At 41.6% G+C, this 17,009-nt stretch overlaps 1 protein-coding gene across 1 annotated transcript; it reads right to left on the reverse strand.

Moving 5' to 3' along the window:
• Positions 1–3,081: 3,081 nt before the first annotated feature.
• LOC124677935 (aldehyde dehydrogenase 22A1-like) lies at positions 3,082–11,213 on the reverse strand. Its single transcript, XM_047213874.1, has 14 exons — positions 11,102–11,213; positions 10,957–11,000; positions 7,795–7,896; positions 7,419–7,546; positions 7,099–7,221; positions 6,413–6,566; positions 5,626–5,729; positions 5,467–5,545; positions 5,212–5,307; positions 4,971–5,108; positions 4,294–4,509; positions 4,024–4,215; positions 3,649–3,792; positions 3,082–3,570 (listed from the first exon to the last, which is right to left on the reverse strand). Exons 1-14 carry the CDS (start codon positions 11,211–11,213, stop codon positions 3,406–3,408), a joined length of 1,797 nt encoding a protein of 598 aa, XP_047069830.1. The 3' UTR covers positions 3,082–3,405.
• Positions 11,214–17,009: the final 5,796 nt, after the last annotated feature.

A 17,009-nucleotide genomic window follows, 5' to 3' on the forward strand; every position in this document is an offset into this window, starting at 1 on the left:
TTTCATATAGTAATTTTTTGCTTCAAAGGTATACTAAGATGATTTCATGCTACATATAATTGTACTGATATCCTATTTTCCCAATTGAAGTCTTGATATGCAAAGTTTCTGTGTGAGGGGTGGGGTACTGTTTTGGGTGGGTAAAGAATGATGAGACAAAGAATAGTAGTACATGCTACTGGTATATGTTAAGTTTCTTTCCACTTATCTCAATACTGATTAGTTGCTTCCAAGTTTAAAGAAAATTGCTTTCTCTGCACCATACAGGTACTTGGTGCTTTCTCTATGTTGCAGCTTATATTACTTTGTTGCTTCATACATACACTAAGTTGCTTTCACATATTGCTTGAACCATGCTTGAAGTTTCTCGATCACATTCGATAGATAGAGATCCATAGTTGCAGTAGGGACAATGTATATTTGAATGGCGATTTCTGATTAGTTGTTTGTTAAAAAAAAATCCATGCAACCGAGTTTGGGTACATATTTTCCACCTAGCTGTATTTACTGTACCCCTTAGTTCCAACAGGGATGATGTAAGGTTTGTATGGTGATTTCTAGGTTTTTATTTTTCCTCAAATTCATGCATCCAAGTTTGGGTACATGATTTTCCATCTAGTTGTGTTTTATTCTAGCCTAAGTTGCAATAGCGATGATGTAGAATTGTATGGTGATTTGTAATTAGTATTTTTTTATGAAATCCTCACAACCAAGTTTGGGTACATGATTTTCATCTAGTTGTATTTACTGTACCCCTTAATTGTTGCAGGAATGATATTAAGTTGTATGGTGATTTTTGGGTTTTTATTTTTCCTTAAATCCATGCATCCAAGTTTGGGTACATGATTTTCATCTAGTTGTATTTACTGTACCCCTTAGTTGTTGTAGGAATAATGTTAAGTTGTATGGTGATTTCTAGGTTTTTATTTTCCTCAAATCCATGCATCTAACTTTGGGTACATGATTTTCCATCTAGTTGTTTTTTTACTCTAGCCTAATTTGCAATAGCGATGATGTAGAATTTGCAATAGCCTAGTTTTAAGGAGTGTAGCAATTGTGTCTTCTCTAGTTGCAACCTAGTAGGGGATGACGTCAAATGCAACCCCATTCGGGAATGGATGGTAAATTTGTGCATCATCATTGAAACTTATCTATCATCGTGTCTAAGTTATCTATCGGTAGTACTAAATTAGTTAGCATCATTGTTATCATGTTGTGTACCATTGTCGTGAAGTTGCCTACCGATTTTCCAGTGACACTAGAGTTGCTGCAATGGCGCTTCGACAAAGACAATAAATTGTTGGTTCAAACATATGCTAAGTTGTATTTTCATGAAATATTTATTGTTGTCGCACATGAGCTAAGTTGATTTTGCAGAAGTAAATTTCCCCTATAAATTTGCTAAGTTGCATACTATGGACAGTAGACAGTAAGTCGTTGCTTCACATGTGTTCTAAGTTGAGTTTTGCTGGCAGATGTACTAAGTTGTATTTTTTTTTTCAAAGTAAGTTGTTGCTTCACACATGGAGTTTGGTTATCCGGATCAGTTTTGGAGAGCAAGCACACGATGACATACCGCCCTCGCGAGAACGCTGCCGTTAAGGTCGATCGTGTCCCACTTCCTTGATGCCATCAAGCTGAGCCGATCTTGATTAGAGTTATATACGATATGTTGCATTTCTAGTAGTGAACCCTCGCGAGGACGCTGCGGAGGTTGGTCGTGTCCCACTTTCTTAATGCTCTCAAGCTGAGCCGATCTTATACAATAAGTTGCATCCCTTAGAATATGCCGTAGTATGACTAGCGGCTAGTAGAGCAAAATTGATGTCTCGATACAAGTGTTGATGATGGTTGTTGCTAACTGAGTATCTTAGAAATTAAATTGGTACAAAATATACAAAAAAAAACTAGTGTAACCAACTCTTTGTACGAAATTGCTTCGCCATAATACTAGAGTTGCTTTTCCGCAACAACTGAATTGGTTTTCGGAAAAAAGGTTTGTCAAAATATATACAAATGGGATCTAGTTTCGAAGATCTCGTCGCGAGAGGCCCAACGGTGAAAACGGATCGCAATTTCGACAAATGGTTTGAAAGTTATGACTTTTTTAAAAAAAATCGCTTGACATTAAATGCACGTATAGTCACTATATGCTAAACTTACTTTTTGGTAAACTTACTTTTTTTTAGTGCGTGTGCTTTGGCCGTGGGTTCCTTTCTCAGATTGGTGGGTTTGAGTACTTTCCATATTAGGAGTGATGGCTGGTTAGGACTAATCAGCCTCCGTTTGCTGGCTAGATGCGTCCAAAAAAAAAGGTCCAAGCATCCAGCTGTGGGTACAATGGTCCATCAGGCAAGTATTTATGGAGCAGCATTTCGCAATAAGTTCTGGTTGAGCCGACAGCTGACCACCGGATTCCACCACACTGTTCATCGTTGCGACGAATGCAGGGATGTACTGTGCATGGATATGGATGTATATTCCGGTTGATCTCACTCCATGGCCGGACCAAGAAGTAGCGTAGCGACACTGCATTTCCCAGTCCACCTTTGGTTCCATTGGTTTCACCGGCACTAGCTAGCAGTAGAAAATATCTGTCGGTGCAAACCAATCCGCACGACAGAGGTCCTAGCACGACACGACGCGCAGCTGATTTCGCTTCAGCTCGTACCCGGAGAATGGTGCACACGGTATATGCCGACCAGAGGCGTTCCCTTCCGGATCGCGTCTGAAAGGAGCTGCGCGCATGTGCCTCGCCAATAGACAGATCGATACAGCAAGTCAGCAACCGATGGAGCAAGGAGATGCATTGCGCTACAGCTATTTTCAGCGAGAGGATAGTATTAGACATGCCTAGGAAAAAGCTGCACGCCCCTTAATTGCAGCGAACAAGACACAGGCACAAGTAGGGGCATTTAATCCAGGCACATGGCGATGCTGCTTCGCTCTTCGCAACACACCGTCTTCTAGTTGTAGGCTGTATAGCTGGGCATGGCAAAGATTGTTGGCAGGGCAGGTGAAGACATTTTATCAATCATCCTCTAAAGCCACTGAAACCAGCCGCCGTTCACACGACCGAGATACGTACTAGTAACACATACACGAAACCACGGCAGCATTGCGCTGACACGTTTGGAAATCTGAAGCGCTGGAACGGAAAGTCCCAGCTAACTCGTGCAACATTTACATTCTTGGGAGTTCAAAATCGAAAATCGGGGCTTGCACCGTCGATTTCGAATTTCAGGAAAGAACACTAGTTCTAAAGGCCGTTTACATTTGGACATATGCTACCGTGCGCTTAAATCTGATCCCCACCAAACTAGGCGCGGGGAAAACAGCCAAACGACCAGACCACCGACAGGAACATCACGAGAGCAAACTGGCCCAACATCTGTCCCAAACTCTTCAGTCCCTGTTAATCGGCTTCTTTTTCCTGGTCGCCGGGGCTTTCTGCTCCGAGATCATCTTCAGCAGATTCACCAGCGACCGCAGCCTGTCCCACACGCTGATGCCATAGAGGGTCTCGACGAGCAGCTGCTGGAACGCAAACCCGTTCTCCGAGACAGGATACTGCAAAACGGCCATCAGATGACTGTCAGAAACACGGTGCCATGCAAGTCGGACTAGTAATACGGGGAAACAGCAGACCTGAATAGGTTTGGGGATCATTGTTTTAACGTATGGCCACCATCTATCTTCTACAACTGCCTTAACAAGGCAGCAGGCACGCAAGCCTTCCACGCCAGCAAATCTTCCAAACCCGCTGTCTTTAACACCACCGAATGGCAAAGACTGCACCGAGAAAGAGAAATCAGCATACTTGAATCGGCAGAGGATAACATATAACAATGAAGAAGCAATATATGCCTGCAGTTACATGATGAACACATCCTGAACTGTACTACAGATATACAATATAAGTGGTTGTATCCTAAACAGATTTTCATTATTATTATATCTTAATCTTAACAGTGTGTCAATTTATTACAAAGGGGAGAACACAAACTGGACAGTGCGACTGACCTGGCACATATAACTTGAAGCAAAATCATTGATTGCTGCAACACCACAGTGCAGTTGAGATGCTATTTTGATGGCACGCTTCTGGTCGCCAGAAAAAACAGCACAACCAAGACCGTATTTAGAGTCATTTGCAAGTTGGATGACCTCTTCATCAGAACTGAACTTCATGATTGGCAGAATTGGTCCAAATGCCTGTTAATCAGCGTAACAGTGGTAAGGCAAGCATCCCGTAAAATGAAAGAATATATATATATGTCAGTCCCAGCATACCTCTTCTTGCATTATTTTCATTGTGTGATCAACATTCACCAGAACAGTTGGAGGAAAGAACTGATCAACCGCATCTTCACCCAAATTGCCAAAGCTCCCTCTGCCAGCGATTTCAGCACCTTTGTCAAGAGCATCGTTAACAAGATTCTGAAGTCTCTCAGAGTGCTCTATCATACAGATTGCACCCATATCGTATCTGCCAGATAATGGAGGGCCCTACGAAAAGCACAAAAGAAAATGAGAAGGCAAATAATGACATGAATACTACCAGAAATATAAGATTGCCAGCATTACATATTTACCACCCAAGGACTTCAGCTGTTAAAACTATCTAGTGTAACCTATTAAGTACATGCTTAAACTTATCTAGTGTAACCTATTAAGTACATGCTTAAACTGAGTATCATATGGTATGGAGGAACTGAATTAACAATGAACATTATGAAAAAACTTAGGTTAAATGTGAATGTAAAAATTGCATGTGGACGACATAAAAGTAGCAAGAATAACCACAATAAATAAAAATAAAAAATAGCAACAGAAGGCGGTTCTTGCGTTCAAATTTCAAATTTCAAAACAAAATTTAAAAAATAAATAATAAAAAAGCTTTTAAAAGTAATAAAATCTGCACTTGGGCATGTGGCTATTGGATGCAAGATACGACTGTTTGAACTTACAACAGATATCGATTTGATTATCTTCACTACTCGAGAAACAAAGGTAGGATAGATATCCTTGTGTACATAAAATCTTTCAGCACCAGCACAGTTTTGTCCACTAGATTGCAACGCAGCCCTCACAGCAACTTGAACAACCTTCAAACAAGACAGGGCTATAGGTTATTTGCTATCGTAATATTGTTGAAGAAAACAAGCTGGACAAGGCATGCACAGCATAACAATATAAAACTACACTTACATTTGGTAAATCCACATCTTCACACACAATAAATGCATCTTTACCGCCAAGCTCAAGAGTTACAGGTATTAATGTCTCCGATGCTTTTTGCATAATCTGTGATAAGCACAACACTGAACACATTACGAAATTAAACAATAACAGCGGAAGCAAGCAAACAAATGTATACAGGCAGCATATACCATGGCATCTACAGTGGCATAAAATATTAGCAGCATCAGATTAAGAAATCGCTACTTCAGATGTGAGTCATACCATCCTGCCAACACCAGGCGATCCAACAAATATTATTTTGTCCACTGAAGATACAAGAGCTTGACCAGTTTCCGCGAAACTAGAGAAAGAAAGACAAGAAGGCAGGCCGTGTGAGCAAGTAGCCTTTACACAAAGAAAATGCATAAATTATAATCGTACCCAGTTATAATGTGGACCAGATTATCTGGAGCACCAACGGCTAATAGAGCTGCTTGTATGATACGGTAATAAAAGCAGCCAGACCAACTTGCATGCTCTGAAACCTGTAATTCAGCATTTCATATATTAGAATAATGGATATTGTTACAATAATTCTGTTGCTCAAATCAAGAAAATAAATGAAAAGATAAATTTCAGAGGTTATAATGAAAATAACTTTGCAGACAAAAGCCAAGAGACACATGATAGTTTCCATAAGATTGACTTGGGACAACATAAAACAGTAAATGACATTATTATAATAATAATAATAATAGTACAACATTTGTGTACTCAAAGGTGACACATAATGCAGGTTACACATTAAGATACAGAACACGAATAGTAGCCATGAGAAACTCAAAGGTGACACATAATGCAGGTTACACATTCATCGAATGACAAAAGTCAACAGGTAGACATAGCCTGTAAGAGTTTCCGTGCCAACGCTGTCATGTACAAGAAAACATAGTCAGGTCGAACTGGGGTATTTCAAACCTTGTACGTCTTTAGAAAAACACCAATACTTCTGTAGGCTCTACTGAGGTTGCGAACAAGACCATACTCTGAGCAGATAGTAGATTACCATAACTACTAAGAAGATTCAGACTTCAAGCTAAGCCAAAGCATTTTGCAAACAGAAATTCGATGAAATGTACATGAACTAAGAGACTCTTGTGCTTGATCATGATGGGAGAACATTTACTCATACTATTAGATTACAGACAATATTCATCTGATGACTTACTTTTATAACCGCAGCATTACCAGAGAATACTGCAGCCAGCATAGGATTGAAGACATTGTGGAATGGATAATTCCAAGATACGATTGCACCAATCACTCCAAGAGGGTAAAATTCAACTTTTGCTCTTTTGTGCAGCATTGATCTCCCACAAGCCCTGAACAGTTTTAGAAAGAAAATACAAATCGAGTATAAGAAAATAAAACACTAATTCGCTACTTCAGTGTAAAAAAGGATTAGTCAAGGCATTATTTTAGGTGTTATGAAATGAAATAAATGCCCTCAGCAACAGTGCATAGTTCTGCCTTTATAGCTTATAGAATATTACTGCAACATGTGCAAACATGAAAAGGCCTATCTTCTGTGCAAGAATTAACAGAAGTTGCTAGCCTGATATCTGCAGTATGATCAGCTTGTAGTATGTAGTCCTGTTTTAATCAAGACCATAATTAATTTGCTGTAATGCTAATTTCAATGTCCGAACTCATTATGCTACTGAACAATGCTAAACACCCCGGTAACTTTACATATCATAAAGGCTTTGTTGTTTTTGCTGCTCTTCTGTATGCTGTATTTGTTTAACATGCATGGTTAAATCAACACTACTTTTACAAGCCCGACTGAATGAACATTATATGGCTTAAGTTATTTCATACACACTGGAGTATTTCTAGTTCCAAGAGTCTTACCTGTACTCAGGTTTTAACCACTTCTCACCCTCATCCAAAAGCCAGGTAATCTTCTCACAGGTGGTCATTATCTCCCCTAATGAAGCATCAACCATAGTCTTTCCGGTGTCCCGGGATGATATCCTGCACAAAGGTGACAGTATTAATCCTTGGACCTTCCATATGTTAGAAAGTGTGAGCGAATAAAACAAAAGGAGAGATCATTGATCAGGACTTAGTAAGCCCTTCATCAAGGGTCGGTAGGTTCTCTCTGAAAAAAATAGTTTGCATCTCGTACAAGCAAACAATAAGAATGTTTCGAATTGTCAATATGTGCTTACTCGCATATCAGGTCCTGGTGTTCAAGTATATACTTCAGAAGGATCCGGAGAAACTGTCGCCTTTGTTTGAAGCTGCTTTTTGACCATATCTTTTGTGCTTTACTGGCTTGGGCAACATGCTCCCTGACCTAATGAGTCAAAAGAATAAGTGATATGGAATAGAAAGCCACATTATTGAAAGGTCCAAAATATTGCAAGAAAGGTACAAAACAAGCTTTGCGTGCTTCTTAATCATGACTTTAAGAAAATCGAAATCAATAAAGGCAAACCATATCACTAGTCAATAATGCAAAAGAGGATAACCAGAACAAATAAAACATATAGTGATGTATATTGTACTTACAGAGAACGTAACGATAACAAGCGAACATCATACCTCATCAGGAGTCAATGCAGGGAAGTATCCTAAGTATTTCATGGTAGCTGGTTCGTAGCATCGAACCTTGTCAGTCTGAGCAGCTTTCCCCTTCCTTGGTATCTGCAGCAGAGCATAAACTCAACATGCTACGATTCAAAAAATGACCTATAACCTAAAGGAACTGAAAATCCAGATGAAATCTGTTAAATCATTTGGTCCCTAGGGCTATTGCTGCTCCTGCTGCCATAACTGGTCATTCTGAGGATTACCTGTCGAGTCGAGTTATCGGCGTACTGACTTATAGACTAATCTTGACTAGTCTAGTCGACAGTCAAGTTATGACTCATAGATTAGTCGCGCGACCAGTCTAGACTAGTCGTTGGACTCATTAATCCAATATGAGCCTTCGGTAGTTCAGCTTAAAGCAAATCATCGCTGCCAAAAAAGTATGTGTAGTGCTGTGGAACCATTCCTGAGAACACCTATATCGGCACCAAATCATATTTCTAGTTAAACAAGGGTGCACAGATGGTTTTCCCCTATTGCATTGAACCCATTTCTCATTTTCTCTTTTGGTTAAGAACTTTGTTTCTTTCCATTAAAAAAGTAATGGAAAATGGGAGAGCCCAGCACAGAAAAAGATTATGCAGTTCATTTGTAAGTTATCACTGTATCACTGCATCAAACCATTTTGACTCTGAGACGGTGAGACCTAACCACATTAAAGATGGATTATGTGCCAAAATTAAAATTCTGTTATGTCAGTTGTCAAGCCCAGTGTTATCAAGTGCTTGCTTAAACTTTATTGACCGCATCTTCAAGTTGCCAAAGCCAAGGCATTGGAACATGGAAGTTTAGAACACATCAAGGTATCCAACAAAAATAACACTGCAATCAGTTTACGCGAAACAACCAGCAGGCACCTTCCAAATGGCTATCCAACTCACATGTTTTCCACAAAAATACAGCAGTTCAGTAGTGCATCAGATGTACATGTAGACTGAACGAGCAATATCAGCATGCTACAGCTTAATCCACTACACAACCTTACATGCCTCATACCAACAGCAAAAAAAAACCACATAACACCAGTCAGTAATGTAACTGTTCTTCAAGATAATGGGCAACCAAATACCTATCAGAAGACACTAAGTCATACTCCAACCTGCGATCCCAGGTCACACCAAATCATGATCGCAGTATAAAAAATAAGCAACATCCAGTACAGACAGCAGAATCGCTGGGTCACTCACTGTACTATGCACGCACCAGATGCTTTCAAGTACCCTAGATCGCAGGGTCAAGTGAGGCACAACGAACCAGCAATCATGCATGTGCATTGGACCATTCATTCGGAATTTCGGACCGAAATCACCACCTGAGCAAGAAATGTGGAACCATTCCTGAGAACACCTATATCGGCACCAATTCAGATTTCTAGCTAAATGAGGGTGGGCAGTGGGTTTTCCCCTAGTGCATTGAACCCGTTTCTCATTTTCTCTTTTGGCTAAGAACTTTGTTTCTTTCCATGATGAAAGTAATGGAAAATGGGGAAACCCAGCATAGAAAAAAAATATAAAGTTCATTAAAAAGTTATCACTGTATCACTGCATCAATCCATTTTGACTCTGAGACGGTGAGACCTAACCACATTAAAGATGGATTATGTGCCAAAGTTAAAATTCTGTTATGTCAGTTGTCAAGCACAGTGTTATCAAGTGCTTTCTTAAACTTAATTGACTGCATCTTCAAGTTCCCAAAGCCACGATCGGGGCATTGGAACTTGGAAGCTTGGAACATATCAAGTATCCAACAAAAATAACACTGCAATCAGTTTACTTGAAACAACCAGCAGACACCTTCCAAATGGCTATCCAACTCACATGTTGTCCACAAAAATACAGCAGTTCAGCAGTAAATCCGATCTACATGTAGAGTGAACTAGCAATATCAGCATGCTACAGCTTAATCCACTAGACAACCTTACATGCCTCATGCCAACAGCAAAAAAACCACATAACACCAGTCAGTAATGTAACTGTTCTTCAAGATAATGGGTAATCCAAGTACCTATCAGAAGACACTAAGTCATACTGGAATGTGCAATCCCAGGTCACACCAAATCATGATCGCAGTATCAAAAATAAGCAACATCGGGTACAGACAGCAGAATCGCTGAGTCAAGCTGCGCACGCACCAGATGATATCAAGTACCCTAGATCGCAGGGTCAAGTCAGGCACAACGAACCAGCAATCGTGCATGTGCATTGGATCATCCATTCGGAATTTCGGACCGAAATCACCACCTGAGCAAGAAATGTGGAACCATTCCTGAGACCACCTATATCGGCACCAAATCAGATTTCTAGCTAAAGGAGGGTGGACAGTTGGTTTTCCCCTAGTGCATTGAACCCGTTTCTCATTTTCTCTTTTGGCTAAGAACTTTGTTTCTTTCCATTATGAAAGTAATGGAAAATGGGGAAACCCAGCATAGAAAAAAAAAATATAAAGTTCATTTACAAGTTATCAATGTATCACTGCATCGAACCATTTTGACCCTGGGATGGTGAGACCTAACCACATTAAAGATGGATTATCAAGTGCTTTCTTAAACTTTATTGGCCGCATCTTCAAGTTGCCAAAGCTTGGAGCATATCAAGGTATCCAACAAAAGTAACACTGCAACCAGTTCACAGGAAACCACCACCAGACACCTTACAGATGGCCATCGAACTCACACGTTTCCACAAGAAGAAGAAAAACGGCAGTTCAGTACTGCATCAGATCTACATGTCGTGTGGCTAGCCAAGTTAACATGCTGCAGCTTAATCCACTAGAACACCTTACATGTCTCATGCTAACAGCAAGATAACCACGAAACACCAGCCAGTAATGTTACTGTGTCGCGGCATTCTTCAAGGCAATGAGCAAACCAAAAACCTATCGGAAGACATCAAGTCATGCTACAGCGTGCAATCCTCCCAGGTCACCCCAAATCATGATGATGGGAGTATCCAAAACCAGCAGCATTCAGTACCGATAGGAGAATGGATGAGTCACGTTGCAAGGTTAACTCAAGTACTAGAACGCAGAAGCAGCATTTGGGGCAGCGCATTGGGTCATTCAAATTGAGGCCCGAATCACCAGCAGAGCAAGAAGGAAATGTGGAGGGGGACTTACGTAGATGAAGCTGTCCTCCTTGTTCTGGTTCACCTCCTCCAGCACTGCACGGAATCCGACCACGGTGAATAAACCCTGGTAAACCCCTACCAGCCCCCACGGGGGAATCATGGATATGTAGAGCAGTGCGGGGGAATGGGGGTACCGTCGGAGGCGTCGACCTCCATGGAGGGGACGGTGGGCGGGATGAGGAGCAGGAGGACGCGGCAGAGCGCGTAGGCGGCGGCGAGCACCAGCAGCGGCCACCAGAACGCCATGGCGGACGAGCCGCCCACCCTATGTGGCTAGGGTTCCGGCGGTTCGTGAGCAGCGAGCGGGCGAGCGAGTGAGCGCGGTCAGGAGCGGCGAGATGGCATCGGAGGAATCAGATCGGGAGGGATTTTGGAGGCTAGGAGGAGGAGTTACTTTATTCGAGGAGTGGGAGCGGCGACAGTGGGGGGAGATGAGTGCCAGTGGCGGGCGGGCGGGCGGGCGTCGGACGGCGAGCGGTGGGCTGGCCGCCTCGTGTCCTCCGCCGTGCGCTCTGCAAAACCGTACGCCGTGCGAGCCTGTCCGTCCGATCGTGATAATCAACAGTAAACAGTCTGAACTCTGAAGAGTGATTCATGGGGCCAACTTAGCCCAGCCCCTCTTACATATAGCCCACTATCCACGCGCAAGTGCAGATGTGCAATGCTCCAGCCCACTACTATCTATGTCCATCCAGACGCAAGAAATGCAGGAAACAACATTTGTAGCCCAAGACTACTCATGTGATGACTAGATCGATTAATATATATAGTAATTCCCAAGATCTTTGACACAATTCCGCCTTTGCTCGAAGAAGGTATATCATGGAACTTCATAGACTCCGCAATGTGATTGACTAACTCCACAAAAATAGTTGCACATCTCAACTGGTTGTGTCCATCAACCATAGCCCGCCGCAACCTCTCGCGGCCAAAAACAGAACCACCGTGCTTCGGTCGGATACTCTTTGCAATGCAAGAACCGTTACAACGTCTTCTTCCTCCCATATCAAACTCTTCGTCAAACATTGAATCGTCGAATTCATCTACAATTCAATAATACTTGTGTCAAACTACTAGTAAAACACAACAACATAAATCTAAAACAAAATTAGCTACAAAAAAGATTAAATTTCCGTTCATACAAAGTGGAAAACGACTTGTGTGCAAGCCGGAGCTCATCGGCCGGTGGCGGTAGGAGGTTGCGCTGACGGTGGGGCAGATAAACCAGGCGGGTGGGAGCCTCAGTAGCGTCGAAGGAGCCTTGAGGCCATGCGGTGTGTGGCTGGAGCGTTGATGTCGCGCGGCGGAGACGGTCGGTTGACCCATCGGTCTGGTGAGAGTGGGGTCGTGCGGCACCTCCTGACCACCAAATCGGTGCTCTCCTGGGAGGCATGGCCCCGCAAACAGCCGGTGGGTGGCCGAAATCTGCTAGAATCATCTCGGCGAAGACCAGGATGGCTAAATAATTAGTCCCATTTTATGTCTAAATTTAATTTGAACCTACTTTCAACAATTGAAGTTTTCTAAGAAACGCCGAGTAAAATTCAAAGATATTCAAATGTAGACATCATCACTTACGAATTTCAAGCCTTCTATTACGTGAAAACAAAGATCGTACATAGCATTATATGCAAAATCAGGTACTCCCTCCGATTCGAACTGTTGACTACATATATTTATATCTAATTAAAGTTGAATCAATTAATATAAATCGGAAGAAGTATTAGAAAGATTTGAAACATGCAACTAACTAAATTTGTAGTTTAGGAGGCCAATTTAACCCATAGATACATGTCCAGATAGGGCAGACCGTGCAACGCACCATGTCGGGCCTGGAGATGCCCTAACATCTACTGCTACTTTTGGTCCAGTCTAGTTACTTGCTGCTTCCTATGGGTTCTGATTTGTTAGGGCGAAACCTCGTAATCAGTCAGCTTGGCACAATGGTCTTTGGCTTCCGTAGGATTAACGTTTGTAGTACATGATCCATATATGCCTGACGTTTTTGTGCTTTTCCACCGCGCCGGCGCGTGTGTATGTCGGCATCGCCTATAGGCTTAGCCAACTTGTGGGTGTGTTGATGCCCTTCGCCTCCTCGCCCGACCCCAACTCCTCCCCTATCTGCATACGATCGATTCTAGATGATTTTAGATGTCGTTCGAGTTTGTCTTGTCCAACGTTGAAGCAAGCACGTTTATCCTGGCATGTGATGACACCGTAGATCTTTTCGTCGCTCTCTCTTCGCGGTAAAGACGTTTATCCTGTGTCACACGTAGAACGATTGCATTATTGGTTTGGGTGGGGCAATGAGTGTATTTGTTGTTGGTTTATGGGTTCTTCACATTGACTTTACTTCCATGAAGATTTGGTTGTGCTGATGCCCTCCGCCTCCTCGCCCGACCCAACTCCTCTCCGTTCCTTTTAGATCATATTTTATACATGCTCGAATATTACACAAATTATGATTAATTTTTCACTTCTTTATGTTTTTATGTAATGTTACACTGCTCTATCGATCAGTGTGGAGAAGTTATAAGAGAGTAACAATGTATGCACCATTACAATTATAGTTTATTTATATTAAACTTTTCTACCTTTGTACAACTTTTTTTGTCACTGTAACATTTTAAATAAATATGCATTTTCTACTACAATTAGTATGCGCATAATAATGCCGATGCATGTTAAGATGCACCATTTTCTATAACTCTAACATCTACAAATACTAATAGCCTAATACTATTGTTCAAAACCAAACCATTTTGTAAGAGTAATTATATTTGTTTTTAGTGGATATTTTGATACATTTTCTGTTCAGAAAATATTTGGTTTGGTTGGCTCTATATAACTACAAGATAACAGAAAAACAATATCTAGCAGGAACAAAGTTTTCTTTCTTAATTAGTACCCTGATTAAACGGCTAAGATTGAGTTCAGATTTACGGTATTGTCTTTGTAACGATTTTAGTATCCAAAAATATTCATGTAGAGAGCTCTTGTTTGCATATCCAACAAACATGTTTAGACCATTGTTTCCACCAAGTATCTTTTATGTGAGTTTCCGGTTTCTTGAGACTTCCGAAACATCTATTTTTTGAATACATTGAAACATATCTCGCTTTTATTTTCCCGAAGTTTCTTCATCAAATGAGTAATTGTAGAATTGACAACACATTTGTTTTGGAAAAACACAACTTTATGTTGGAGCCTAAAGAAAAGAGTGGATGCAAATGACATTCAGTTGCTAAGCTAAATTAGACAAATGCACCATGTAGAACAAAATTCGAATACTCACTTAGCTGTATGCCTGTATTCCGCCTTTGCTCGAAGAAGGTATCGTGGAACTTCACAGACTCCGCAATGTGCTTGACCGAATCCGCAAAATAGTTGCGCATCAACTGGTTGTGTCCATCAACCATGGTCCGTCGCAACCTCTCACGACCAAAAACGGAACCACCGCTTCGGTCGGATACTCTTGTGCAATGGAAGAATCATGACAATGTCTTCTTCCTCCCCCATGTCAAACTCTCCGTCGAACATTGAATAGTCATACATGCTCGAACTCATCGACGATTCAAAAATATTTGTGTCAAACTACTGCTACTACTACTACACAACAACAACAACAAAAAATTAAAACAAAATTAGGTATAGAAAAAGATTTAATTTCCACTGATACAAAGTGGCAAACGGCTTATGTGCAAGTCGGAGCTCATTGGTCAGTGACGGCAGTGGGTTGCGCTGACAGCGAGGCAGATAAACGAGATGGGTGGGAGCCTTAGCAGCGTCGAAGGAGCCTTGAGGCCATGCGGCATGTGCGGATCTAGAACTATTCTTGGGTATGCAATGAATACCCAATGTTTTCTGCCAAAAAATCAGTATCTAAGCTCCTACATGCATGTGTATATATGTTTTTTTACAATCAATACCACATATATTCATAATAACAAATAGTACATGGTAGATACACGAGCTGACTACAAGATAAAGTCTAAAAGATACTAACAAATCTTCGAGTTCTTAAGATCCTTTCTTCTTCCAAGACACAATCTTGTACTCTTCTGAAGGCAACCAAAGATAGATAACGAACCATAGACATGTAAATACCGACGAAGACTCTCCCATAATTTTAATTTGAGCCGCACGGTTGCGTGCATGCACGTAACTATTGAAGAGGTCAATCAACATCGGCAAGAGTACCAACACCAATATCTCATGGAATAACAACCCACTAGTCTTGTCGACGTTGTTGGAGAGCCGAGAGTATGAGTCACCATTGTAGAAGACGTAGCAGCCGAGACAAATATTGCGAGGATAATCCTCCTTGCGGCAACCATGAGAAAAGATCAAAAATCGACAAGATCTGAAAGCCCTTACCTAGAGAATTGTAATCCTCCAACACCACCATTAACGCCGGGAAGAAGGTCCATTATCGAACGAAAGACCGAAAATCACTTATTGCAGACGATGTCATCTCCATTGAGGGGAAACCAACAAGAAGACGGCTACCAAAAATCTAGCATAAACTACTGAAAATACTACTTTTACTAAAAACTCCACGCATAGATCGAAGCCAGCCGGAGGAGGGGGAACCGATCTATGGAGGAGGCTGAAGTGGAGGTGGCTAGGCTTTGTTCAGAGGCGGCAACTATATATGGTAGAGTTCTTTTGTACATGTTTAACTCGTCCAAAGGGGAACAAGGTGATATCCGGGAACCCCTATACCACGCGCTTGTTAGTGTGCCGGATCTTAGCATCGCCTGAATGTGACCCGGGATGGGCCGGCCCATCAAGTCATTCGGTCGCGAAACAAATATTTAGACCACCTTTTCTCTATTTAACAACATTCTAGCTTTATCTAGTGGTTTTAGCTCCTCTCCTCTATGATAGACACTAGAGTACTCTTCCTTTTTTTCAAACTTGAACAAATTTTGAAACTAAACAAAATACTTGAACAATTTCGAAACGGGAACATTTAAATTTTAGCAAATTTCAAAATCGAATAAAATTTTAAAATTTTCTCAAATTTGAAATATGCTCCAATTTTAAATTTGCATGATTTTGAAGTTTGCTCGAATATGAATTTTGCTCGAATTTTACATTGGCTTGAATTAAAATTTTGCTAGAAATTGAAATTTGCTCGAATTTAAAATTTGCTCGAAATTGAAAAAGAAAAAAGCAGAAAAATTGAAAAATAAAAGGAAACCCTGAAAAAAGCTAACTAACTAAAACCGACTGAACCAGAAAAAACCACGGGGAAAAAACGAAAAAACGCAAAACCACACTAGATGGGCCGCGGCCCGCTCACTCCTGCACGCTGGCGGCTATTAATCTGCCCCGCAGCTGGGCGATAAATAGGATTTCGCGTGCTGTCTAGACCATCCCGAGTTCAACCCCTCCGATCTGGACCAAAATATCCAATTTAAGCTTTCACCGGGTTGGTTCCCCTTGATATGGCCTGCAACCGATGGAACCCAGTTTATGGGAGCAATGAGAGGCATCAAATCGGCACCTCCTAATGCGAACCGCTCCTCTTCCTCTTCGTTTATCTCTAGCTCGTGATGCTTAGTTTTTCACAAGAATGACACGATGTGTCTAGCCATCTCAAGCTACCGGAGGACACATGCGAGGTGGGGGTGGGGCTGGAGGGGGACCTTTGAGCGGCAGCGGGTCAATCCTCGGTCGATTTGGCAGGGATCCAACCCACAGTGGTGTGGTAGGGAAGCGAATGGGCGGCACGCCGTGACCGTTATTCACAGTTGGAGAGCAGGTAGGTGCCCTAATTTGTTGGTGCTTTATATTTGTAGAACAAGCCGCATATTACAGTGCACGTTGCAAAAAAAAGTTGGGCCATATTTTTATAATTTAGAGCATCTATTGGAGCCACTTTAACCAGTTTCTAGTTTAATTGAGATGCTCTTACTAATAAAAATGAAGTTCAATTAAAGAAGTTTCACGGCGAGAGACGTAACTAGCACCATGTGTTTTGCGAAATGGAGTTGCGATTCACTACACTTTTGTGTAACTAGTACAAATGCCCGT

The sequence above is a fragment of the Lolium rigidum genome, chromosome 7 (assembly GCF_022539505.1).
Source record: "Lolium rigidum isolate FL_2022 chromosome 7, APGP_CSIRO_Lrig_0.1, whole genome shotgun sequence".
NCBI lineage: Eukaryota > Viridiplantae > Streptophyta > Magnoliopsida > Poales > Poaceae > Lolium > Lolium rigidum.

Bases quoted from the DNA above. Each gene is read 5' to 3' on its own strand.
- LOC124677935 (XM_047213874.1), bottom strand. From the start codon at position 11,213: ATGGCGTTCTGGTGGCCGCTGCTGGTGCTCGCCGCCGCCTACGCGCTC. The intron at 5,308-5,466 runs GTATGACTCACA...TGCTTATCACAG, and splicing joins CGCCTGGTGTTGGCAGGATG to ATTATGCAAAAAGCATCGGA. The intron at 3,793-4,023 runs GTCAGTCGCACT...TTCTCGGTGCAG, and splicing joins CTTCAAGTTATATGTGCCAG to TCTTTGCCATTCGGTGGTGT.